The 27,384-nt window shown below is 44.2% G+C and overlaps 2 protein-coding genes across 4 annotated transcripts; both read left to right on the top strand.

Annotated features, from left to right (window-relative positions):
• The first annotated feature begins 892 nt into the window (after positions 1-892).
• LOC134521802 (hepatitis A virus cellular receptor 1 homolog) lies at positions 893-11,453 on the top strand. Of its 3 annotated transcripts, XM_063348757.1 has the most exons (8): positions 903-1,347; positions 3,306-3,650; positions 4,854-4,904; positions 6,779-6,858; positions 7,125-7,181; positions 7,950-8,064; positions 8,687-8,726; positions 9,123-11,448. In XM_063348757.1, exons 1-8 carry the CDS (start codon positions 1,224-1,226, stop codon positions 9,214-9,216), a joined length of 906 nt encoding a protein of 301 aa, XP_063204827.1. In that variant the 5' UTR covers positions 903-1,223; the 3' UTR covers positions 9,217-11,448. The 3 variants fall into 3 exon arrangements, with proteins under 3 accessions (XP_063204828.1, XP_063204826.1, XP_063204827.1); XM_063348756.1 differs by having other exon boundaries at positions 900-1,347; positions 7,950-11,451; XM_063348758.1 differs by lacking the exon at positions 4,854-4,904 and having other exon boundaries at positions 893-1,347; positions 7,950-11,453.
• Positions 11,454-13,634: 2,181 nt separating this feature from the next.
• On the top strand, positions 13,635-27,006 carry LOC134521801 (T-cell immunoglobulin and mucin domain-containing protein 4-like). The gene is made up of 9 exons (XM_063348754.1): positions 13,635-13,843; positions 17,867-18,211; positions 19,361-19,795; positions 20,698-20,787; positions 23,988-24,043; positions 24,686-24,767; positions 24,921-25,015; positions 25,242-25,272; positions 26,341-27,006. Exons 1-8 carry the CDS (start codon positions 13,795-13,797, stop codon positions 25,263-25,265), a joined length of 1,176 nt encoding a protein of 391 aa, XP_063204824.1. The 5' UTR covers positions 13,635-13,794; the 3' UTR covers positions 25,266-25,272; positions 26,341-27,006.
• The last annotated feature ends 378 nt before the right edge of the window (positions 27,007-27,384 follow it).

Here is a 27,384-nt window from a genome sequence, read left to right as displayed (position 1 = left end):
AGCCACTGCATACAAAAATCCCCCTTTCTCCCTCCTCCTCTCAGCTCTTTCCTACAGGTGTGTTGCTGGTGTCTTGTCACTTGGCTACTTCAATCCCTTGTTTTTGCCTCCTTTTCACTTAAAGAAACTGTCACTTTAGTGACTCTGATCTCCTGTAATGTAGTCAGTGGCAGACAGCTCTGTTGGTTCCGACTCTAGCCTAGTGTGTGGTTTTGGAAGCACTTCTACTGTTTATTGATAAGAAGTAACTCCTTACAACTTAATTTTGTCTGTATAAAACAATGTAAAGTAGATTAGTTACTTCAGCAAAGAACATTTGTTGGCCCTAGGTCAAGCGCACTTGATCACAGCTGCAGTTCTAGTCCAAACCATATAAAAAGATAAGATGTCCTCCAGAAGAGTTAGGTAATCCGGGGACAGGGAGAGTGGGTGGGGAACACCAGCTCCCAAAAGCTGCATTTCAGCAACGTTTTGTCAAAGTGACCCTTGAGCCTGGGTCGACATGGTTTCCACACCACTTTTAAAGTGACCTCTGTATCCTGTGTGTGTTAATTTATATAGCAAAAGCTCAGATGCATACAGAGTTTTTAAGGATTGGTGAAAGACTGCAACTCTTTTCGGCTACGACTGTGTAACAGTAGGGCAGATTTCCAATACTACCAAATTATAGCCTACAAAGAAAATAGCATTTGTCTAAAGACACTCTGAGCTGCTTCTAAGTATTAGAACTAAAAACTCATGATTAAATGCTTGAGTAATTCTTCCTAGGAATCTGTTATTTTGCCAAGTCCTCTCTGTTTACCACAGTCTGTTACATATCCTTTGTAATCTCTTATCCGAATTCTATCTGCTCTGGCAAAAAAAAAGGTGTGGGAAGCAGTGTGGGGCAATGGATTACTGACAGTCGTGTCAGTGGTGCGGTGGTGCTAACAGCTTCATCTCGTACAGTACATCTCATACTCGCTTCAAGTCGTAGCGCGGTGGTGCTAACAGCTTCATCTACTGTAATCAAGCAGATCTGGGAAAAACGAGAACTAGATTTCTGAAGTGCTGCTAAGTATTTTAGCCTTTTAGTCAAACCACAGTCAGCAAGTGTTCAGCTGTGTGTGCTGCCAGCAGCGGCGACTGAAAGTCTACCCACAGGAAAGGCAATCCAGATTAGACGAAAAGGCATTCTCAGCTGTGTCTGAAGATGACGTACTATGCAGTAAAACCAGAAGTGTATGAAGAAGATAAGTTTTCTTGAACGTCGATGCCCCAAGGGTGAACAGGAGTGTTGTTCCTGGTCTTCAGCTACAATGTCGTCTTTTTTCTCCGTGAACTGGATTCTTCTGATCCTGTTTACAGGTAACTAAGTGGGCCTAAAGGAATAGGTGGATGGAGGTAACGTGCATCAATTTTTTGAGGGTAGCAAAGAGAGAGATTTTATGTTACAACAGGAAGAGTGGCCACATGACACAGAAACTTCACTTTTGTATCATGAATAAAACTTTATCACAGTGGCTCAATAGTCTTCTCGTGGCATCATCTCCCTTTTCAAACAAAATGATGTTGAGGGTATGGTGGTTTTAAAGATGCGTCTTCTTGGGCTGTCTGCTAGTCTTATTAGTGAGTGATCTTTTGGGTTTTTTTGGATAACGATCTGAGATGAGCGGAGAACTTTAAATCATTTTAGAAAAGATGTAAAACAAGGGTATTTCACTTCAACAGGTTTTGTGAAGGTGAATGGTTAGGAAGACGGGGAGAAAAGTCAGCTGTAGCTTCTGGTGTTTTGTAGCCAAGCTGAAATTTTATTGGGACAAATTGATAATTTCTCCTTTTAGAAAAACATTGTTAAAGGCAATAGCATGGAAAACAACAGGTTGCAGAGTGGTACTAGTATGGGCAGCAAATTTGGTGGTAGAATATGTTCAGTAGAAAGAAAAGGGTATTACAGATATTATTTCCTCTAGTTTTTTATAAAGCCTTTTATGATGAGATTTATTTAGAGCTTGCTTTTTGATATTAAATAAAATACAGTATTTTCAGAGATTAGTATGCTATTGTGGCAAAGTCTCTCAATGCAGGCTTATTTTTAACTGTAATAGCTTAGGTTAGGGAAATAGCTGAGCTGGGGAAAACAGCTTTTTCACGAGGGACAATTGCAATCAAACTGTACAGTGCACGAGGTCCGCTGGTGCGTGCTGGGGGACCGGCCTCGGGGAGCTCCCTTCCTAATTATAGACTGGGCTAGACTTTTAATAGAGATAACTTGTTGCCTGTCCTTGCTGCAGAGAATTCTATCCATTAAATGTTAATACGAATAGATCAAAATATTTACTTATGTGATCCTGTGTTACTGAATTTGATAAGAAGTGTGTAGTGGTAAATATACGGCAAACAGTTTTCTTTGAAGTACAAGCAGACAGAACGTGCACCTTGGAAGCCCCACTGCGTAACCTGTTAGAAGGTGGTGGTTACAGGATGGCTTTGACTGGATCACCGGAGCACAAATGATTTTTGCCTGACACTTAATACAGCTTTTATTGAAACCCTCCTAAAGGCAATATTGACTGGAGTGGTATAAATACAGTAAAAGAAACTATCTCACTGTGATGAATGGGCTGCTGGCTGCCGGGTCTCACTGTTTTGACTTGAATAGTGTGAAACATGAAAGATGACTTTTAATGGGAACCAAACAAATTAGAAACTGCATAAGAATGAGGGAAGAAAATAAGGTAGTGAAAAAAGAGCGTATCAAATTTCTCAGAAAAAACTCTGAAAAATCTCTCCTGATAGGAATAGGCAAAATCAGTTATTAGGCAAGAAGAAAGGAAATGCGTTTAGCAGCGATCATTCTGATGGAACCTGCTATTTAGTGGCTTTCCATTGAAAGGGAGGGAGAGTTTCCCACAACGGTTTTAGTGAAAGTCAGTGTCTTACCGTTCCCTCATGTGTGGCTTGGATTAAATCTGAACTAAGTTAAAAAATGAAGAGCTAACAGACTGGACGTGGCTAAAGAGAAGCCACCAAGTTGTGAAGATGTAAATTGTGCTCTTTTCACCTCTCTGCCTACCTGCAGAGGCTGCAGAAGGTGTGTTTCTTCTTTCTCTGGCTAGAGACACATTCTGAACAGATCGCTGGCCCGACCATTATCCCTCACCACATCGGTCCTGCTGGGATTCACGTCTATTTGTGGAAAACTCAATCCAGCAATGCCTGGTGGTGTTTGCATGATGGGAGGTATCAGGTCAAGCGAGATGCATGAGAAGCTTCCACTTGCACGCACTGGGCTCAACAGCTACATTTGTCTTTTTTTTCCACAGGCCCCACTGTATCGGGATCACTTGTGAAAGGAAAGGTTGGTCAGAATATCACTGTGCCCTGCTTTTACAGTGTTAGGAGAGAACAAGACATCACATCAATGTGCTGGGGTCGTGGCAAGTGCCCTGCTTCAAAATGTTACCAGACCATTATCTGGACAGATGGGTGGAAGGTGACACAGCGGTCCAACAGCAGGTATATTTTGAAAGGGAATCTGGTGACGGGCGATGTCTCCCTCACGATTGTGAACGCTGTGGAAGCCGACAGTGGGACATACTGCTGCCGCGTGGAGATCTCAGGGTTGTTCAATGATCAGATAAGTAATCACAACGTTGTGGTAGAGAAAGGTGAGTGCAGAGATGCTCTCTTGTGTCAGTACTATTGTGGGAAATCTGCTCTTGAGTCTGGATTTCAAAATTTTGAAATCATTCCCTGGTTTCTATAATCATCCATAGGACTAATCTTTAGGACTTTGCGGATCTGCTGTTAATGCTGTTTAAATTAAGCTGTTTTTGGCATTGTTGTAATCCCAGCATGGTCACTGCAATTAAAAAAAGGACATGGTGCTTTGTTTCATGGTGCGTAGCACTACTGAGCTTTCTTAGAAACGCCATGTGAAGAATTTAAGAGAAAGGGCAGCACAGATTCATAGAATGGTTAGAGTTGGAAGGAAGCTTAAACCCCTGCCCTGGGCAGGGACACCTCCCACCAGCCCAGGCTGCTCCAAGACCCATCCAGCCTGGCCTTGAACCCCTCCAGGGATGGGGCAGCCACAGCTTGTCTGGGCAGCCTGGGCCAGGGGCTCACCACCATCAGAGTAAAGAATTTCTTCCCAATATCTAATCTAAATCTCCCCTCTTTCAGTTTAAAACCTCATCCTATCGCCCCATTCCTGATAAAGAGTCCCTCCCCATCTTTCCTGTAGGCCCCCTTTAGGGACTGGAAGGGGCTATAAGGTCTCCCCGGAGCCTTCTCTTCTCCAGGCTGAACAACCCCAGCCCTCTCAGCCTGTCCTCATAGGAGAGGTGCTCCAGCCCCCTGATCATCTTTGTGCCTTCTCTGGACTCGCTCCAACAGGTCCGCATCTTTCGTGTGCTGAGGACTCCAGAGCTGGATGCAGCACTGCAGGGGGCTCTCACCAGAGCAGAGTAGATGGGCAGAATCCCCTCCCTCGCCCTGCTGGCCACGCTGCTTTTGATGCAGCCCAGGAGACAGGCATAGGGTACTTAATTCATCCAAAGCGTTATAGTTGTACCCTTTTCCTAGAAAACAGTGCTTCGTTTTCCCTGCTTGTTTCTAGAGTAAAGCCCAGGGACACAAAATTTGTATAGACTTTTTTTTTTTTAATCAACTCTTCCTTTGATTTTTAGTCTTTCTCTTGTTTGTAAAAAGCATGATCATATATGGAACAAGTGGCTGACAGATGTACTTGTGTAGCTGGTGCTAGCAAATTTTTATTATGGAAACATTTTCTCTTTTTCACTATGTAAATGAACACTAAGGTTAATTATAATGTATATTGGTTTTGTTTTATTTTTTTTTAACATCAGCTAGAATCTCTACTGCAAGTCCTCACACTTACACCTCTGAAAAGACCTCAGGTAACTTTTGTCCAAGTATTAATCTCAACAGCATATATAAGCTTTATTGCAAATGGGGATCTTGTGAAGGAAACAAAATGAGAGATGACAGGAACTTCTTGGCTAAAATTTACTAAACATTACCATAAAACCAGAGATCAGAACTTGGATTTAAATTCTGCCTGACATTATATAGAGAGTCCAACAGAAGGAACATGTATACGTGGGAGGAAGTTTGCTTCCAGGTGTTATGCTTAAGTCAAAGTTTTATTGGTGCTGCAAGCACTGTTTTTCTTGTGGCTGTTGTTTTGGTATGTTGTTTTCTTTGTGGTATAAAATCTCACCTTTTCTTCTGGAAATGCATCCCATGAGCAGTAAACCACAAATTTTTAGGAGCTGGGTCTGCCCACTGTTTAATCAATTTATTTCTGGCTCTATAACATAGAACTGTTTTATTGGACTATCTCAAAAGTGCATCTAATTCAAGATCCTATCTCCAGTAGCAGTCAACAGCAGATGATTAAGGAGGATCGTAGAAGCAGGGCAGTAATTTTCTGATACAGCGCTAAAGTATTCTTCTACCTTGGTATAATGTGTGTCTCGCAGGCTCCCCCCGTCCTCTGTAGCCTGTGCATATTTAATAATGTGAGGCTCCTCAGTGTAGTGGAAGAGACAGTGAACAGCTATTCCTCACTCGGTTTCCTCATTCCACTCACAAATTTATAGACTTCTATCGTATACCCACTCAGCTGCATCTTTTTCAGTCTGAAAAAGGCAAGAGAGAACTCGCAGTGTTACAATAGCTTATTCTCTGGAATTTGAAAGAAAAATCAGGGATGCTGTTCTTGTTTCCCCCTCCATCTCAGAGGTTTCCAGCTAAGCAACTTCAAAATGTTACAACAGTTGCGTTTCCGTTTTGGAAGAGGAAGTGAAAACTTTCTCACACTGTTTCTGTTCTGGTTACAAATATCATGGCATCCAATCTTGGAACTCATGGGTTTTCTTAACCCTGTGATGTCTTCCTTAGCTGCTGGTGGAACAATTTTTTATGTTTTCAAAATACAAGTTAGTAGGTGCATGTTCACACAGAGGGGGACTGGAAAGGGCAGGTGGCCATGTGCCTCTGATGCAGGAACGCTCCAGAATCTCCAATGGAAGAGAACAGCGAAGCAGATGATCCTGTCCTCTTCAAAATAAAGCTACTGGGATAAGGGTAACAATTTAAAACATCAAAGGAACCAGCTGCGGTTGTCATAATGTGAACAGGAGATGTTGTTTTTGGGAGGGTTGTATATCATCTGACAACACATGGAGAAACTGAGACCAATGATATGGAAGATATAAGTTTGTAGCTCTGAACTTTAAATGCTGCAAACAGCTTTGCTCTGGGAAATTACCCCAAAATATGCTGCAGTTCCTTATGCAAATATATCACACTTTGGTCAGTCCGTTCATTGTATAGCTGTCTGGGACTGTCAAAGTCTCGCTTTCACTAACTCTGCACCACTTGCTCTTTCAAGGCCCTGAGCTATCCTTAATCACTTTTCGTCAGATAACCTAAGTTTGCTTTAGGCATCAACTGCCTCTTCTTGGCTCCAAAACCAGATGCCTACCTTGGTGACTCCTTCCTTCCAGGCCCTATGTTGAGATAACAGCAAGAGCTAATTGTTTCCTGGAAGGGATTCGAAGCTCTGAAAAGGGCAGCAGAGGCTCCAATATTCAGAATTTTTTTGCTGCCCTCTGAAGGCTCCAACCTCTTTTATAGCGTGCAGAGCCAAGACCCCTGATAGAGAGATACTTAAGTTTGGTGGTCCCAAGTCAGCAGTACAAACGTGCCTCTGTCGAGGCAGAATGGTTCTCTGTGCGAGTGACGTGTTTGTGTTGCCTTTGCTCAGCTCCTGGGAGCACCAGTGAATCATCCTTCACCACCACAAGAACGTGGCCACCGGTTTCTCCTTCGGAAGCTCCTCAGACCGTAAGCATCCCAGCTGTGCTACAGCATACCTAGACAAAGTGGGTAGACATAAGAGGCTATTGGCTCATCCCCACAGTTCACTTGTACTGTTTTGGTTTGATTGCAAAAGAAGATTTTTATTTTTTTTCTGTAGGCAGCACATTTAGTGCTTATGAAAGAATGCTTATGTGCTTATTATTAAAGTGGGGGGAAAACCTGCTTTGCATGCATAAAGTACTTCCTACTAATTCAGGAAGAGCTTTAGCAACATCTTCATTGCCTTTCAGGCCCCTGGTCCCTGCTCAAACACCTCAGACTGCTGGGATGTAACCTCCAACCTGCAGGTACGGCAGGATACAGGGAGGGGTGGAAATGGGACTGTCTGAGAGCACAGCGATGTGCCTGCACGCCCCGAGCAGGGGGGCCTCAAACGGGCAGCTCTGCGTCCGTCCTGATGAGTCCTCCAGCACCCGTTGCAGAGTGAGAGGCAGGAGCATCACCCGGATTTTATCGGGAAGAGAAGACAGCCAAGTTAGCCTTTGGGAAGGCCTGCTGGGACATGCTACAAGGCAGGATGTGCTGTGGGCGTTCATACTGCTGCATGTGCAGGGTGTACATCAGGGACCATACTGCGCTTCTGTGTCTTCCCTGGCCTGAGTTCCTTACGAGAGGTTGGGTATCTGATGGCTGGCTTCAGAAAGAAGCTTTGCCTAAATAAAGACCGATGTACGGAGAAGGCATATTTACTTATCAGTATAAAGCCTTGAAAAACTACTGAATAAGCTGACAAAAAGTGTGTGTGTGTGACACCTGCAGATAACTTAATCCTAAAAACTAACTAAAATATTCACTAAATAGTATTAAACTTGAACAGATGGGATTTGTCAGAACTTCAGATCCTTTGACTATCTCAAGAAATAAGGTGTTTAACAGCGTGGTTCACGCCACTGTTGCAGTGACGCTGCTTGGCACTAGTCCTGTATCTCAAATTATGCTCTTGCTCTCAAGTACACTTTTACTGCAGGGTTGCGAAACACGCAAATGGCCTTTGGGTACTGTATGGGCTTCTTACTGTCAGTGCCACTAATGCTCATCTGTTTTGTGTTCGACAGAACCCGTCTGTGTCGCGTCCCAGTCAGCAGTATTCAGAAAACTGGCTATACATTGGGATTAGTTTGTGTGTGGTGCTTCTAGTCATCCTTTTTGTGTCTCTGTTTGTCACCAGAAGTAAGTGCTTTTCACAGGTGGTTATTCAGGTGGGTCGGGTACATGAAATCACAACTGTGGCAGATGCCACATGTCTCCTGCTTCAGGGAAGTGAGCGAAGGTCTCTGTGCGGCCACACTCTGTGCTGTCGTTGCTTGCTCGGCTCTCCCCCTTAGCCTCGGGGGCACAGAACAGCGAGGTGCCAGTGTGGTCTCGTCATTTTATGTCTCGGACTCCTTAGCAACCAGTCAACCCACCGTCTGGTGAGGAGATGCGTGATACAAATCCCCCTCCCCTGCACCATTCATTTCCTCCTACCCATTCCTCCTCAGTTGCCATGTTGTCCCAGTCTTTCCCAATGGGAGGGGCACTGGTTTCATATAACTATATCCAATAATTTTTTTTATGTGCCAGACTTTCTCCATAGAGGCTGTTGGTCAGACCAAGCCATCTGAATTAAATCTCATGGAAATAATGGGGATTTCCCATACTGAAAACATCTGCTTAAAGTTCCCATATTTAGTTTCTTACACTTGAATTATTTTTTTTTTTTTGTGAACCTGCTACTTTACTTGCTTCTGATGGTTTAAAGAAAATTGTTTGTTTTTCTTTTTTCTTTATTTTCACCCTGGATGGTCCTTAGAATATTTATACAATACAAAGACGACGGGTGACTTTCCAAAGTAAGTATTCTGTTCCCGCTTTAGCTAATTGGACAAACTAGGTTGCAGAAAGAAAACATTGTGAGTATGCTGACGGTTCCACCACATACTTTGACTTTCTTTTTTTAAACTCAAGTTAATAGGCAACATTGGAAAAAGAAATTAATAAGTTCTGCTATTATTAGTTAGTAAGCAAAAATGAGTATAACTTAGTTCATTGCATTAGAGAGCATGCAAACTTCAAGTGTGGCTTGTCTCGTAAGTGGAAAAATGATTCGTTATCAGTCATGCTTAAATAAGTGGTTTTGCATATTTTACATTTTTCCAGTGAGCTGGTTGATTTAGCTGTCTGCGCTTCTCCTGTGTTTCTATCGTCTGTTTCTTGTTTAACAGCATTGTTTTTACTCTGTTGTGCAGCTTCGTTGCATTTTGGAGACCGGAACGTGCAGGGAACCATAGTGCCCTGGAAGATGAGACTCATGCAGAGGAAAACATTTATATAATACACTAAAGACTGTAAACATGCTTGCCTTTGCCATCGTTGGGACATTAAATACTTTGCAAAATGTTAGCTGCTCCCTCTGCTCAGCAGCTAAATGTGACTGGACTACTGAAGCATTATTCACATCATTCTAATAAAACAAATAAAAGCTACACTTCTAATTAAAACCTTTATCAGCCTGTTCCAGAAACAGAAACCCTATTGGCTCAAATGGAAATTTCCAGAATCCACTTATGAAGCCCTAAAGGAAATTACCATTATATTTATTATCTGCTTCAAATTCTCTCTTCCTTTTTGGAAAAAAGAGGAAGTGCCAGAAGTGCTCAGTCGCAAAAGGAAAACCACACGGTTTGTTTTTTTTTTTTAAACTTTGTCTTTACTGTGTATTCTGTCTGCCAGCTACACAAGAGTCCGTGCCATCAGGGGGCAGAAGCAATGTCACAGCTGCCCCGACAAAGATGACACATGGAAAAACTGGGTAGTATTAGTGTTTTAATGTACATTTAGTTGAATTTTCATTAAAGTCAGGTATACCTAGTCCTGCTAGGAGCTCAGTAATACAATGTACTGAGCCCGCGGTTAAATCCGGAGAAGCTACTGACGCTCACCCCCTCATGGGATGTCCTCAGAGCCTACACCATCAATGTGCAGAATAGTCACAGCTTGTTTTCAGAGAACTATGACTAAGTGGGTTTTCCTCTGCAAAATACATCACTTTTTCTGTGGCTTTCTCCCTGGGCCCGCCTATGCCCTGAGAAGTCCTCAGGGTGGAAAGTTTCACTTCTAGGCCTCTAAAACAACTGAACAAAAAGTAACCACTTTGTTAAGTTAATTAAATTCTTACCTTTCTTAAATTGTGGAAAACGTCGTGGACATCGCACAAAGTATTGGCTGAAAGTTTGCCCTGCCTTTGCGCCCCTCCAGGTGTCAAACACCGCTGTCTTATGCTGGGTTGGTTTGATGGCTTTTAGGTCGTCAGTGGGAGTATCTGTGGCTTAGAGCCTTCCCTCCATTGCTCCTCAGTACAAGCCTTTCCTGCCTTGTTGAGCAACACACACAACACACCCAAATCAGTTTTAAGTGGGAGAATAACTTTCCCCAAGCATTTTTACGACCGCGTTTTTAAACAGAGGCTGGGGACTTCCCGAAAGAGTGGAAAAGCAGTACAGGCAGGAGAGAGACCAACTCTTACTAAGTATTGGTCAGGACAAATTTTGCCCCGAAGCTCCTCGCGAGCAGCAATGTACGATACCTCAAGCAGAGATTGCTGCCACAGGGAAGGCTCACAGACTTACCGCAACCTTTCTATCATTGAATTTGTCATTTTCGCAAAGAACAAAGCTGTGCTATCCAATGAGGCGTAAAGGAGCAATAATAAAATCAGTAGGTGTTTGTGTTAGCAGCTGAGGCACTGGGGGACACAGTCTGGTTGTGCTTTAAGGGGAGCCGGGCTCAGCGGAGCTGTTACCCATCCTTCCCCCGGCTGGCAGAGATGGGAGGGCTGGAGCGGGCTGGGAGGGGAGTGTTTCCCCCCGGGAGTCCTGGCGAGGCTGGCTGCGGTGGGATACCGCAGGTGAGCACGCCTACAAAGGCTCGCGAAGGAGGGAAAGGCTCCTCATCCTGTTGAGGAAGGCAGAAATGGAAAGCAAGTTGGGAGAGGGGACCCTGGTGCGCTTTGTATTTTCACTTGTGCTGCGCGTTGTCTTGCGGCTGCCTGTTGCAACAGGCCTAAAAGGTTGAAAAAAATGGAGGTGAATTCGTGGTTGACTAAAGAGCTCTGGGTGGGAGCACAGACATTAGGTGGTTACTGATCCCTGGGCCAGGAAAGGTGTTGGAAGAAACCAGCTCTGCCATTTTCTGCCTTCCTGTCACGTGTTGCCATGTGTGAGAAGGTACCGAAACTAAAAAGGGCCTGTTAGTGTTAGACTGTATTTTTTTTATTTGACTATTTGTAACAATTACTAAACTAAAATTACTGACCCTCCCAGCAGACATTGCTTTCCTTCTGCCTGGCTGAACACGTCGCTGCTGCGGGCTCTGGCCCGTGACCGAAGCTGGAGGAAGTCTGATCAGGTCTCTGAACTAGATCTCAGAAAACATCTTCAGTGATTTCTGCTTTCTGCAACTTTTACCAACTCAGTCTCTACTGGGATCAGAGTTAGAAAAGTGGTGGGTTTCCAAAATGATCTGATTCTAACCACTCATGCTTTTAAGGAGTTTGAGGACACTTCTTGAACGCTGCTAATTATGAAAATTGCTTGCCCATAAGGATTTTTTTCTCGATATTACAGACTAATTTAGACTAATTCTTATATCAGAGAGTTTTCATGCAAAATAAAGTCCTAGAATATCTGATAACCCAAATCTCAGTTAAAGTTTCCTTTCTGCTGTGCAGTTAGTTGGTAAATAGACTCTGCAAAGGTTGTGCGGAGCAAGAACTTCGCCTTGGATATGCAGTGTAATCCACACAAATGCGCGCAGGCGGAAGCTCCCTGTGCTGTTTCATGATGTCCACTCATGTCAGTGCCTCTTGGAACAGGCATTTCAAAAGGAGCCCCAGAGCTGTGCAGGTGGCACTTGGAGCCCGTTCACCCATTAGGAGATTATCCAGCTGCACACAAACCGGCAGCACATGGAGTGGGATAAGGCTAACGAGCTGCAAACTGATTTTTGAGAGAACTTTCTGCCTTTGCTTTCCTGCCTGCAAGAAGCCACTAGGTAGCAGTACATAAGCAGAAAACAAGGCACATTTTTCTGGTCCTTCCCAGCGTACTTGGATTTTCAGTGGCCTTTTTCAAGTCACTCTGCTGCATTTAGCCCAGTCTTGCTAAAGAAACCAAGCTGACGTGGTGCTGTGTTCATCCTCCTCCTTCCCTAGTCACCTGCAACATACTGACCAATTCTCTTTTGACGAGCTTCATGAAATTGGTAGCTGGATAAAGCTCCAAATTTGTTCCTCAGGTGGGATTCAGCTGCTCCCTGCACTGGCATTAACTGGGCATGGGCTCGCAGCCACTGCTTAATGGTGAGTGATGGGAGACAAAGGAGAAACTGGGATCATTGCAGGGAAAACGTCTCCAGGATATTGGGCACATCAGGTTTCATTAGTTCTGTTCACAGAACAGCTGGGGCTGTGTGTACTTGGCATTGTATGAACTGTACCTGGTAGAATTTAGCAAATTAGATATTTTACTGATTGCTGGCTAACGTGCCTTATAACGTGGACAGTAAGACACTGCTCTATGGGTGTGTCTGTCCCCATCGGTTGCTGGTTTTGCTGCACTGAAGCATATGAAGATACAGAGAAGCATTGCAGCATCACTGATTCAGAATCAACTCAGAACAGTTCTCTGAGCTTCACGCTGCTTGAATCTGCCACTAAGTTGGCTACTGCAGCATCAGTTGGCTACGTGCTGGTGAAAGAAACCAGGCACCCTGCCTTTGATGGACCCTAGTCTATTGAGGATCTACTTCTTGCCACTGCAATGTAGTGGTGGTGTGATGGATGAGGATGCTAATGAGAGGTAGCCTGCTAATCCAATGAGTCCAACAGGTCTGCAAGCACGAGAGTCCTTCTCTGATGCTGTGTTGGGGGGGGATATTGAACAGCTAATTGCTCTCCAACCTTCCTGTGCTACTCCAGGTTTTGTAGACATGCTCATGGTGCCCCTTAGGTTATCTTTTTTCCAGGCTGACTCATCTTGGACTACCCATCTAATCCTCCTGTGGAAGCACCACAGAAGGGTAATGGACCTTCAGAGTTCCATGGAAAGTCAAAACAATTAGTATACTGAAATCTCTAGTGGTAGTACTATGCTGAGTGTCTTGGAAGAGGAAGGAGGATAGGACAGAATGGAATAGGATAGAATGGGATAGGATAGAACAGTCATAAGGGACCTACAATGATTGTCTAGTCCAACTGCTTGACCACTGGGCTGACCAAAAGTTAAAGCATGTTATTAAGGGCATTGTCCAAATGCCTCTTAAACACTAACAGATTTGGACCATCCACCACCTCTCTAAGGAAGACTCTTCCAGTGTTTGACCACCCTCTAGGTAAAGAAATGCTTCCTAATGTCCAGTCTAAACCTCCCCCAGCACAGCTTTGAACCTTTCCCACGCATCCTATCACTGGATCCCAGGGAGAAGAGCTCAGCGCCTCCCTCTCCACTTTCCCTCCTCAGGGGGCTGTAGAGGGCAATGAGGTCGCCCCTCAGCCTCCTGTTCTCCAAACTGGACAAACCCAGAGTCCTCAGCCGCTCCTCATCGGACATGCCTTCCAGCCCTTCCACCAGTTTTGTTGCCCTCCTCTGGATGCGTTCAAGGACCTTCACATCCGTCTTAAATTGTGGGGCCCAGAACTGCACGCAGCACTCCAAGTGAGACCGCACCAGCGCTGAGTACAGCAGGAGAATTGCCTCTTTTGACCAGCTTCTCTCCGGAAGCGTAGGAAAGAAGCAGTTGTGGTACATAAAATCTGGAAATGGAGAAATGAGACTTCAGTGGGGCTCACTCAGCATCTCTGGAAAGTATAAGATCTAGCTTTCTCTCCTTCCACTCTCTGCCCTGGAGTCTGCGTCAGCTAAAATGTCCCATTTTGTGCTGTTTCACTGGATTATGCTACAGATCTTTATAGGTGAGTCTTCACCTGCTTTTTGAGTGCTTGCTGAGGAAACAAAAATTCTGTAAAATTAAAAACAGCAATGCTTGTTTTGTGAAAACAAAACAGTGAAAAAGGTCGTACTTGTGTACAGAACTTCGGAAGTTTTCTTAACTTACTGCGTTAATACTGATCGATACTTTCTTTTTTTTTCTTTTTAAAAATGTATGTGGTTTCCTCTGTGTATAGGCTTGGTTAATTCCCCTGTTCCCAAATTATCTAATTTCTTCACTACTGTGGAGTGTGTGCTGCCGGCTTTGCTGCTTCATCTGTCTCTCCATCACGCTGCAGTGCTGACACAGCACAAGCTGGGAATTGGAATATTGACAGAGTAGTGAATGTATATACATGATAAAGAGAGGATTTTCTGAAACTCTCAGGGCTGTCTGCTGCTGTGAACTGAGCATGGGAAGGTGCAGGTGGAGAGTCCTCTCCTTTTACTCCTAAGCGTTCAGTTCATCCATCTAAAATCTGAATCCTAAAAAAAAGATGGAAGTCAAAGACGAGTAACTTGGGAGACTGGGTCTTGCAAGTGTGGTTGGTATCGGCTACATTTCTGCTTGCACGTTTAGGCATCGGCAATGCAGCTTCCAAATTGCCTGAGGCGGCTCAGGAATGGGGGTTCACCCACTTTCAGTGGGGCATGAGCTTGTGGGAGTTGTGCTTTTAAATCATTTAGGCAGTTTAGAAAATTCTGTCTCAGGTGATTAAATATTAATTGGCTCAGGATGAAACGTTACGTATAACATCTACAGCAGCTGCGTTGTTCTTAAATTGATCTGAAAAGTAGTGGAAAACTTTGGTCAGTGGTGGGCTACACTGAGGGACGAGAGGTGATCCGTGCCTTGTTGAGGCAAGGTGACACAACCGCCACAGTGTCTGCTGCGCAAGTGGAGCTTTGCTGGCACTTAGCTGTAGCCCAGGGAATTCCGTAATATTTTGGTCTTTTGCCAGTCTCAGCAGAAGAAACAGGAGGGCTCTTTCCTTGCCATATCTTCAGCCTCAAAATAAATTGGAGATACTCGCCTCCATTTGGTCTTGATTTCAAAAACTTTATAATATGCAGAGCTACAGAAGGGTGAGAATGAGTTTTTGTTACCTTCTCTTTAACTTGGCTCAGTGCTGAGAATGGGTAGTCTTGAGACTCTGGAAACTGGTAGAGTGGGCAGTTAAATGCTGCTTTTCTGTTTATCAGTCATTTTCTCTGCAATTTTGTCAGTACAGAACAGAAGCTTCAAGAAGAAATAAAAAAAGTTAAGGTTGATTGATAGGAAAAGATGCCAAGAATCTTCTACAAAGAAGGAAAATTATTCCAGGAATAGATCAAGAAAAAAATTTATTTTTCAACCAGCCATCCTGGCTGGAGGATGTATGTCCTTGTCCATCGAATGACCAGTCTATGGGAGAGGAGACCACTACAACAGCAGCTCTTGGAGTTACTGCTTAATACCAACTATCGATGAGGGTTGGTTCAAGAGAGACTGTATATAAATATCTGTATATCTCCATGATCTGAACAATTATGAATACCCCTTTCCATTTTGGAAGATACATTAAACATCTGGAGTCCATGTCTCTCTTACTTGGATTAAGGACTTGGAGTGGCAAACCTCACTGACTCTGGCGGTACTGCCCAGGCATAGCTGATGCTCAGGGTGCCTTGGGTCAAACCTGAGGGCCGAGGAGGGTCACTGCCATGGACAAGGGTAGGACTCCTCTCACAGTAAGACTGGGGTGTCACAATTTAACAGGCTCGGGAACCTCTTCATTTCAAGACATGTTTCAAAGTCCTATTTACTATTTCTTTTGGAAGAGGCTGCAACTGAGAAGGAAGTTATTGAGTCCTTGCAGAGGTTCATACCGTTGAATCAAGGCTGTTGCTGTACTGAAGCTTTCCATCCCAACCTGCAGTGCAGGCAGATGTTAGCAACATTAGCTTCACATAAATTTAAAGAGGATTTGAAACTGCAAAACCTGTAACTTTCTAGCACCAATACTGGTGGGAAACTGCACTGGAGACACTCTGGTGCCTTGCGTCTTCCCTCTTCTTCTTTTTAGTTATTTATTTTTTAAGAAGCTCAGGGCTCTCCTTCTTTCAAAGAGAAGAGCAGGCAACTTTTCATCTGTTAAAGGGTCGCTTAATAAAGCTGCTTTTGTGCTGTGCGGGACTGGGATGAAATAGGAACAGAAGATAAGCCCCTTTCTCCTCAAGCAGCAGTGACCGTAACTCCAGGAGCAGTTTAAGCTGGTTTTGGTTTTACACACATCTTTGTTGGGGTGACTTGAAAATACGTGTTAACCCGCTCAGCGACTAACCCCTGCTCCCCTCGGGATACTTTCAAGGTCGACTGGATGAACGAACCATTTTGTTCTGTTGTCACGGAAAGAGGCTGTTTTCTCTGTTTGTTCTGCTGTAACGTGGCACATGAACCTTCCCTTTCCAAGGGCTAAAACGAGCAGCCATCTTGCAAAGCCTTATCCTGTATGCAGGAATTCATTTTTTTGGCACATCCTACTTTCATTTCACTGCAAAAGCTTCTGCCCTTCACACCATATTGCATGTTGTTTTGTCTGCCTCTACTCTTTTAGCATTTGGAGCTGTGGAAACCTGAACGACTTGGCTTATCTTGCCAATGATAAGCCATAATGAAGCCGAAATGTCATCCCAATAACTAGTCATGAGGCAGCCTGCCACAGACTAAAACCTCACCTGGGGAATAGTCCACTAAAGACAAAACAAAAGAGACATGGGCACAGTCGGAAGCATCTGTTTGCTATCTGGGAGTCACGCCAGAAAGAGAAGGCATTCAAACAGCTGGCAAAATAGAAATGTTTGGCAAACCAGGGCCAAAGCTGGTGATAACAGCAGCAACTGCTCTAAGTCTTTTTTTGGGGTAAGCAAGCTGGCCGTGCGACATCAGATCTGCGGGATGATCCTCTCGCTGCAGCCGAGGACCGGATCTGCATGCTCCCAAGGTGCCTCCGTTCCTGCTCCACCATATGTAAACGATAAGGTGGGGGGGGAACGGCAACAGGGTAGGAGGACTGACGCAGATTAGATGGATGTAAACCAGGAAAGATTCGTTCCTGTATGGGAACCTTTTCTTTGTATGGTGCCTTTTATGAGGAAGAAATCCCTTTTAGAGCAATCTGGGAACTGCATAGACAGTTAAGGGGGACCAACGTAGCAAAGATTCAAACCAGATACTAAGGTGGGTATTGGCAGTAAACAGCAAATAAAGCTAATCATAAGAGTAAGAGCACAAGGAAAATGTGCCTACGCTCTTTTTAACATCAGTATAATGCAGTTAAAGCTTCTACGTACGCAGGGCTCTGCAAGGTAAGTGGGATCGTTGGCAGGGCTTGCCCAGAAACAGAGAAAGCAGTGCACTTTGTGAGAACAGGTTCCATAGACATATCCCACTGCTCTGCCAGCTTAATTAGGCCCTAATTTCACACATGGATAGGTACGTTGGACACTGCTATTGAGACTGCCAGTGAAAGGCAACCCATGACAGCATTTCCTTGTTGAAGGAGATGATGGTGGACTGAGAAAACCAGATGTACTTCACACCAGGTTTCTGAACATCTTTCAAACAGTCTCTTAGGAGAGGAGATGGGATGGGAGCAGAGTTCCCAAATTCCATTTGCACAGGCCTAGTCTGTGCTCGGGCTGCCAGCGACAGACCTGGGCTTCACTCACCACAGGTTTGATGTGAGTGATGTACTTCGAGAGCAGCCCTCCAGCAGCTGGCCCAGCCCACAGCATGGAGCCCTCCAGCAGCAGCAGCAGCAAGCCAATGCCTGCGAGCTCCCGGCTGTCGCTCACTGTGCCCTGGGCCATCAGCTGCCACCGGCTCCTAGGGAAGGCTCGGGGGATCGGTAACTGTGACCTGCCTGCAGCCAGGAGTGTTTCTTTTCCTGCCTCAATGTGTTGCACAGGTAGAGCCACGCGTGGGAGACTGCCAACACTCACCTTTCCTTGTTCTTTCTTGACAGCCCACACTGCATCTGAGCCTGTTGTTAGAGGCGTAATAGGGCGACCTGTTCAGTTGCCTTGCACCTACCCGGTGGCACGACATAAGGACATCTCCGACATGTGCTGGGGCAGAGGCCCATGCCCAAATTCTAAGTGCAACGACAAAATTTTGCACACCACTGGGAATAGGGTGACATACAGAAAATCGCAGAGATACAATCTCTGGGGCTATATTTCCTACGGAGATGTGTCTCTCACAATTGCGAAAGTGAAGGCAGAAGATGCAGGTACATACTGCTGCCGCATAGAGATCCCGGGTTGGTTCAACGACATCAAACGGAACATGCGTCTGGAGGTGGTCAGAGGTGAGTTCGGGGACCTTCATGATACAGCCGGCAGGGAGAACCTCTCACTGGACAAGAGTTTAAAGTTGGAGTTTGTGTGCTTTTTTTTTTTTCTTTGTTTGTTTTGGCAAAAAGTGTTTTTCCTAAATCATGTAGTTTTCAAGGGAGGTCTGCAACCAGTTTCCAATTTGAATCACATTCAATGAACCATTTTGATGACAAAATAGTAACTTTTACCCTTCTTTTGCCTTTCAAATGAAATATTTAATTTCTCATTGTGTAACTATATTTGACGTTTTAAAAGATGATGGAATTGAAAAAGGGCTTTATCATTTGAAGAGCCCTGGGAATGAAATTCAGTTTTTCATTTGGGGTTCACCTCAACACCCAAAACGCTTTTGTTTGGCTCATGCCATGAGGAGACTTACGGATTTGGAAATTTGTCTCAGAGTCTTGAAGGACTTTTCCCCCTTCCTATTATTTTGCTGTGCTGCAAGATGGAGTAAGGGTCTTACGAGGTCGAGAAGAGGCTGAAAAGCATTGCAAAGCACAGAAAAAAAAATCAGAGCCACCCTCCACACTGCAGAAAGACAATTTTTTTTCTGACTTTTAGAGGGTGTTCAGGAGTGCGATTGGTGCTGAGGTACACAGCACTCCTGTATGCCCCTTGTAAGTGATATAACAGGAGAGTGGGGGGAAAATGCTGCAATGCCATGTCAATTCCTGAGTTTGAGGGCAACAGAGTTCATAAAAAAGGACTGGTTGAAAAGATCAGCAAGAAGATTGCAGCTGAAAATCAAGCTATTTTATTTATTTAATATTTATGAGGACATTGAAAAGCAAAATCACAAAGTTTGCAAGTCTTTGGGTTCTACCACACAAGGTTCTGGTCCTTGCATTTCTGTAAGAGGGTCAAGGAGGGGATGTTTGAGACTTACAATTAAAAAAAAAAAAAAAGCAAATCTGTAAATCTGGGAATTGCTTTGGCTGGGTCATGTTTTCTGCTAACTAAACCACCTTTTTAAATAGTGACTCTCCCACCTTCATTCCCAGCATTTTATCAGCGAGATAATTTAGATAATTTCCATTCATTTCTGGGTTGGCTTTCCTCAGGGCTGGCTGTGGGTGCTCTGATCTAGCTTTTCTCTTGGCTATGCTTTTTCCATGCAGCCCCTCCAGTGATGACAACCACCACGAGAAAGGCTCCCGTTTCCCCTAAACGTTTTAGAAAAACAACTTTTGCTCCCCAAGCAACCTCTGATCATCAAACAACAGCAGCGACTGCTGTCCTCCTGACAACCACCGTCCCCCCAGCAGCAACAGCAACCACCGATCATCAAACAACAGCAGGGTCTACTGTCCTCCTGTCAGCCACCATCCCCGAAGCAACAATTGCAACCACTGAGTCTCCAGCAGGAATTACACTGCAGACCATCGCTCCCCCAACATTTGCTGTGACAGAAAATGGTACTCTTCCAGAAACTATGGTGACAACTAGTGCTCCCCCAGGTTTTTCAACTGGTTTCCAAGCAGCTGACATGAGGACTGAAGATGACGATAGGTTCTGCCCAACAGAGTCTGTCCCTCTTCCTGGAGGTACAAAAGGTAACCAGCACCAATCCTTCCTTTTTTCTGTGTTAGTCTGACTCTGGCATCATAGAGACCCTCTAAATACCTATATTAGTATCTGGGAAGTTTTCTCTGAGATGCCTATAGGTATGTCTCCATAGGTTTAAGGAAACACAGGTCAAATGCTGTGGATGATGCCAAACTGGGGTGAATGGCCAAGATAGCAGAAGGTCAGGCTTGCATTCAGAGGAGTTTTAACAGGCTGAAGAAATAATGTGACAGAAACCTCATGACATACAACAGAAATAAAAGCAAAGTCCTGCACTTGGGATGAAGTAAGAGAGATTCACTCGACTATGCACTGATTTTTTTCTTGATTTGAAAAAGACAATTGAGATGGTCTGCTGCAAAGGTTCTACTTGAGCGATTAAGTCAGTGAGAATTCAAAACATGCTTAAAATTCAGTACTTACATTGTCATCCCATATGAAGGCTGCTGTAGTTATTAATATTTAGTTGATCAGAGTCACCTGTTATCATTCTAACCATTCCTAGGTTGCTCTTTATCAGTGACTTCTTTCCCACAGATTCATGCCGGCACATTTTTGGGGTCTTCTGTGACTTGAAGTTCTTTCTGTCCTGAACCTCTGAGGACAGCTTTTCTGTACCATCTCTTGTCCTCCAGCCATAACAAGTGCCCCAGTTAAACTTGGCAATGATTAATTATATCCACAACTGAACAGTTTAAACATCTTACCACTGGTCATGTCGGTAAAGTACATCAGTTATCTGGGTAGGATGGGCTGCGGGCATGAGAACCGAGGTGCAGATTTTCACCTCCTTGTTGCAGATGCAGAACTGTGCAAGGGATTTTGAATCCCAAATGAAGACCCTCCTAATCAGTGATCTTTGTAAGCATTACTTTTTACTTTGTTTCAGTGACCACCAAATTCCCAAGTACACTTCCAACTGCAGAGGGAACTAAAAGTGCTGACGCTTCTCCCGTGGTGGAAGATGTGCCAACTGCAGGTGAGGAGGGTAACATTGCAAAGTCAGAAGTTGCACGTTCAGAGAAACGAAAGGGTTGTCATAAACCAAAGTATTGACTATTCTTAAGACTGTACCAAATGTACTGATAGCTATTCATTGCATCTGGAAGTAAGAGGTATCTGGGGTCCCCACAGAAATTGTTTGTAACCAGGATGTAACAACAGCTGAGAAAAAGATGTTTTTAAGCCTCCAAAGGAAGTAGATTTTGAGTCACTCGCTACTGTCAGGTATCTCAGGTCTGAGAGAAGTCAAGAACTGGTCTTTGTCACCATCCAAGCTGACTTCCCGGATATCTGATTTGTCATCACTGCGTGTCCATTGAGCTTTCAATTTTAAATCCTCCCTGAGTGTTGTGAACTTTGAACCTCACTGAATATTCAGGCCGATGTGGCTGCAGGTTCAGCTCTCCAGTGCTCAACATGTGTCCTTGGTCATGATGGAAAGCAGCAGGCCGTTACCACAACTATCGGTTATTCCTTCAAGAGAAAAGGAGCTGGTATACAAAATCATACCATACGTGAGAAATGAACAAACTCACATGAAGTTTGCACTTCATGTCTCTCAGTCAAATACAAAAGTAGAACGGCTGGAGTTACTCAGGTGTGATAGTCTGCCCACCAGATGCCCTTACATGAGAACTTAAGACAAGGCAAGCTAAAATTCAAGGATGACATGTCATATTTGGCTGTTAAGAGAGTTATTTTAGTTTCAACTGGTGCCAAGAATCTCTTCATTCTTAAAAACACAGCATTTAGATTTTTACAGGTCTTCTTTTGCTAGGCCTAGAGACTTAGAGCAGAAATAGAGTTTAGGAAGCTGTTCCTCAATGCCCCTGGAGAGGGCTCACAAAAGAGAATAAACTGATCTCTCGAGGATTTGTGAGGGTTCTCACCCCTGTCTCACTTGTCGTCTTTCTGATATAGTTCTAGATAATGTCTATATTCTGCCATTGTAAGTAGGGAGTTTTGCAAAGGGTCTTACCTCTGGGATTCTGGGGGCAACTTAAGTTGTGAGCATGGGCCAGAAAGAGCCACCACAAAAGCAAAACCAGCAGAAAACGTACCACGCTTATGTGAGTCATGTACACTCCCACCCATGCGAAAACTTGTGTCATGCTATTTCCAAGAGCCAAACTGTCATAAGGTGTGAAAATGCTGCAGCACAATTGAACACTGTCTAGTAAGAACCATAAGCCACGTTAAGTTCTTGACTCAGTCTCCTTTTACTCTGTGAAATAACGCACTAAAGGGACCAACTTCAGCCTTATTGTAACATAAGGGAAGGCTAATTTGTTGCTGAACTCTGTATTGATGTTAGAACAGTAGCTGAGATAGAAATCCATAGCTGAGAGAGTGCTCCATCTCCACGTACAATTCTTGCCAGATAGGTTGGGTTAGCTGGGGCAGTTGGTTTCTTCTGACCGGTCTCTGATTTAGTTTCTCCTCTGTCTTCACCTGCTTTCCCCCCAGCAACTACCCCATCAGCACCATCCATGACCCCATAGAGAACCCTTGCTCCTTCAGGTACAGAGAGTAAGCAGCAGTAGTTGCTCCCATCAGCCTGGCTGCAGCACGCTGCTGGGAAGTTTAGTTTTGACTTATTGGACATGCATGTCAGAGCGAGATACGCATTTCTGGTGTATTTGGGCGTAGCTTTGCTGAACTACCGTTCCTCTGTCTCTCCTCTGTCTCTCCTCTGTCTCTCCTCTCCTCTCAAAAGAGTGGTATAAGAAAACAGGCGTATGGCAAAATGCAATGTTCACGTATCCGTGGGATTTTCAGCACTTGCTAGGGTTTTATTCCCTATGTTTGTTTAGCTGTAGTGCTTATTAGCCATAATCTCTTTTCTACTTCAGTGCAAAATTCTAGCTACAGTTGCATGCATATGAGCTACCTGTGCCCTGTCCGTGTCTTTGACAAAATGAAAACACGTTATTTGGTACATGGAGACAAATTAACTCAGCTCTCAGAGAGAGCTGATCCGAACTGAGACATTTCGAGGAGATTAGGTTATTCACTGAATAAAATACGCTGAAAAGTTTTTTTGTTTTTTTTTTTTAAAAAAGCAATTTTTTTTCTAATGGGCTTATTTGTGACCATCTCATCATCCCCATCATCATGCAACATTCTGGCTGTCTCATGCACATAAAGTTTCCTTTGGCTGTGGGCCTGGGCACCGCAAGCGTGTTACATGTACATGCCCTGACAAATGACTCATCCGGTCCCTGGTACATTTTGCGCAGACGGAGGCTCCACGGTTGTTCTCTTGTCAAACATTTGAAAGCACTACTCATCACCGGCTTCCTGTGCATTAGGGCATGACTTCAGGCATAGGAGCTTTCCTGTCATAGGATGTAAACTGAGGTTTTGGTTCGCTAAGCTGAGCAACTCCTCTGTTTTTAAGATGCTGTGAAACATTGGCTGCCTCCCGTGACAGATCGAGTGCTCCAAATACTTAAATACTTCATTACTTTGTAGCATGAGGTCATGATGAGCGAAGGCCCAAGCCTAGATTAAGTTTTTGTGACTTTAAATTCACTAACAAAAGTAAGAGAGTAGGATCATAACAGCAGAAAAGCTTGCTGCAAGTGTTCTTGAAGATTCATTTAGTTCATCCCTATTTCCAAAGCTTGTGGAACTAGAACTGAATTATTCTTACTATCCCTAGATAGAAAAAAAATTGCCTCACCTTCATAGAGCTTTCTTACACCTGTGGTAAGTTATCTGAATGTTTCCTGTGGTTTTCATATTAATGCAGCTTTCAAAAATTGCAATCACACATCAGTCTGACCACAATTAAACTGAGGCAGTTCCTTCACTTTGACTTGTACCTTGTTTGCTACCCCTGCTCTCTGCGACATCTTGTCATGCTCACAGAAGTGACTCCTTCTCAGCAGACAAGTTTCTACTGTCTTGCTTCATCGGCTGTCCTTGGGGAGCCTCCTCTTTCCTTGATGAAGACTGACATTTCCCCACGACTGCCTGATACACCCCTTGTGTCGGAAACAGATTGTTCCCTTTTGGTTGCAAGGTGCTTTATTTCTCCTGCTCAGGGCCAGATTTTGCCCTCCTCATTCCCTGAGAGTTCATTACTCCTTGACTAAAGCAGTGACAACCACAGTGGCCCTCGCTCCTTCAGGTGACTGTGCCAGCAATAATTTCAATGCCTTTTGTTTTCAGGGATTTCGGCAAGTTCAGGCGGCAAGGCTGAGGAACGTGATGATACTGGAGATAAGGTAAAACTTCCTCTAAGTTTCAAGAGTGTTTAACTAGAAGGGAGAAGGACAGCAGGACATGCTAGTGATTTTCAACGTATTCATACTAAAGGGACAGTGTTTGCAAAAAGCAACTTGAACTTCCATTCAGAAGCTCAGGAACCACCTACTCATCTTTCCAGCGGATCGATGCAAAGCCTGTGGCCATCCCATCTGGTCTGGACACTTCAGGAAAACTTCATCCCCTTGTCACCCCCGTACGACAGGCAGAGGCTGCAATGCTTGGGGTGTGAGCAGGCAGAAGGCAGCTGAGGCGGGTTGTCACGCTTCCCTGTCTCTAATCAAGAGAAGGATGAGGGTGACTAAGCTCTTACTTTAGACACCTTATTAAGGAGTTCATGTCAAGTGGGATGAATTTAGGCTCAAATGCTTCAGAAGAAGATTTATTAAATATTTATCAGGTAATTCATGTTGTTTATCATGATCAACCTGATGTGTCTTTTCCATACTTTGCACAGGCAAGCTCAGGAAAGCGTTGTGAACTCCAGCCCAATGCAGATGTTTCAGAGCTCTTAGCCACTAGGGCGACCCACTCCTGTGTGAATAGGTCTGAAGTAACCAAGTTTTTTAAAGCCTTTTCAGTTTTTCTCTTCTCCCTTCCAGTTTCCCAGCTATGCCATTCTCATTGCCTGTCTCGTAGCGCTCTCCATTCTTTTCATATTGATGCTCTCGCTGTTTTGGAAACGTAAGTATCCCTAAGCACACAATTGATCAATGTTTCTAATGCTGGCCTAGCGCAGATGTCCTTCTGCGTCTCTGGTTAACCTTCTGGTAAATCTGCCACGGCCCCTGTGGCAGCGCTCTGTTCATTTTATGGGGGTTGCTGTCCTTGCTCCAGGACTGTGTCACCACGAGGAGACCAGGGAGCATGCGTTGGTGGGGATGCAGCAGGAGGAAGCCTGTGCAAAGAACCTGCTCACTCACTTGCTGCAGGTCTGGCTCATCTTGTTGGCTTTTGCTTTATAGTAAAGTGGTACCATTTCCTGGAATGGCTCCACAGTTATTTGTGTAACTTAAATCGGAACGAGATCCTTTCTTTCCTGCTCAGCCCACAGAAATTTAGCAGCTTGCTATCTTTGCTTCTGAACTCATTTGACAGATTCATTAGAATTACAGATTTCTTTTTGCCATCGTGACATTAATATTATTTTGCTTCCAGGTAAACACAGAAAGAAGTTTATAATAAAAAGGTAATCCATTTGTAATTTCCTATTAAAAGTTCCAATGTAATTTTTCTTGGAGGCGGGAAGGAATTGGCCACTGATTGTAATGGTTATAGGATTGGCTTGTGGTGCTGACTACCAAAATTGTGTTATGAGCAAGCTTCAGACGACTTCACCCCAGAAAATCAACAGCGGTTCCTGGATACTGCTGCTGTGTGGCAACGAACAGCCAGCCAGAGCTCGGGAGAACTCTAGCAAATGGTACTTACTGTTACGTAGGGACCTCAGCTTAGGGAAATACCTAATCTGCTTTATTCTTTGATCAAATACCAGGGCATGACCTTGGTGGGGTTATTTTCAAGAAATTAAGGGATAATTGGTTGTGATGATCAAACAGCAAAATGATAGTTCAGAAAGGGATCAGGGATTTATGGACGATCCGAATGAATACACAATGAGTGGTGCCCATGAAGGGCACCCCCCAGCAGCGTGGCAAACCAAGCTTTTTGCCACTAGATAAATCTTGCAGCTCTCACGGGACCACCGCACCCTCTCATGCACCGCTTGGGTCACTCTGAAGTGTCTGAGGTGATCGTTGAGGTGATGGTTTTCAGGCAGATATGAAATATGGGATTATGGTGAGTCACCCTGTGCAGGTATAACTGATAAATTTATGTCTTCTGGCTTATCTTGGAAAAAAGGGATTTTCTTGAGACAAACCACAGGCTAGTCCAGTGAAGCATCATCCCTTTGCCAAAGACCAATAACTTTTCAATGGTAGATGCTCCACCGTTGCATATGCCACCTATGAGATAAGGATTGGGGGCCAAGGAGCGACTCTTTTCTTAGTGCCATGGTGGTTACCCTACAGCTGACGCTACAAAATCTGAACAGCCCTTTTCTATCCATTAGAAGAACGCAAGCAATTCTTCCTCTGGTGTAAAAAGTAGGCATTGCACCACTGAAGTCAGTGGAATCAGTAACTTCTGGTCTCCATTTCAAAGGCAATGTGCTGGCATTACCAATTAGAAATGGTGCTCTGAAGCAGCAATGTGCTTTCGCCCCATCTATAGTGACCTGTGCTTCTCACTACAGCCTTGAACCAGGGGAAGACTGTGAAAAAGTTTTCAATGGCGCTGAAGGAGAAAGCAGCATGTTTTCCCTGTGAAGACGTCCTACGTCATCTGTGGATGTCGTGGAAAATAAAAAGGACCTGTTTCATGCTGCTCTGAGAGATGCTTATGAGCCCTCAAAATATCACTGGGTGAAAACCAAAGGCCAAAGCTTCAACTGTGAAAATTTAAAATCTTTGTGCAAATTTTGCCATGTCACCTTTCAAACTCATTGCATAAAGAAGCTTCTTTGAGAAGGTCCTTTATGCATTATTCATAGGTGTTGCCAGCATCCGCATTCTTACTGATACCTTGCTACAGAACTGAATTTGGTTTTCTCCATTTTTACTAATGCTCTTCCTTGAGCGTTAGTATGCTTGAATACAATGAATACAACTTATACTGTGAGGAACAGAAGAGAGAAGAACTAACATGGAATGCTGACTAACTTCAAATTGCCAAAAATATAAAAAACAGGAAATACGGTTCTTATTGCTTTTATATAATCAAGTGAAAAATTAAGCCGCAAGAATGCTGCGAGTATGAATCAAAAATGCAGCTTACTTTATGGGTACCATTGCTGCCTGTGATTCAGCATGTTGGAATGACCCTTGGAGACTATATTAATAAACTTTGCAATTTACTGCTAGCAATTGTATTTTGTTTATGCCGCATCCTAAGGCCTTTAAACAGGAGTTAGTTACTCCCCAGGTGTTAAAGTGGCTGGGGTGCTGTCTCAGCTCTCCAAAGGAGTACTGTGGCGTATCCAGAGGTGGGGAAAATGCCCAGAAGACCAACCTGGAGGGAAATGTTTCTATCCTGCTGCCACAAACCCTCATCCCACTCATTTATAACCCGCTGTCTCCCCCATAAAAGTGCATAGGGGATCCCCAATTGTTCGCTTGGAGTTGCCTTTTGGTCCTCACAACAACGACCTGCAAAACCCAGCAGCTCTCGTGGTGGAGTCGGCTTGGCAATGCTGACCTGCACCATGCAGCCCCAGGATGTTTCATTTAGGGCCCCAGCA

This window comes from Chroicocephalus ridibundus, chromosome 11 (assembly GCF_963924245.1).
Source record: "Chroicocephalus ridibundus chromosome 11, bChrRid1.1, whole genome shotgun sequence".
In the NCBI taxonomy this organism is placed as follows: domain Eukaryota; kingdom Metazoa; phylum Chordata; class Aves; order Charadriiformes; family Laridae; genus Chroicocephalus; species Chroicocephalus ridibundus.
This window is presented reverse-complemented; position numbering and strand designations above follow the sequence as displayed.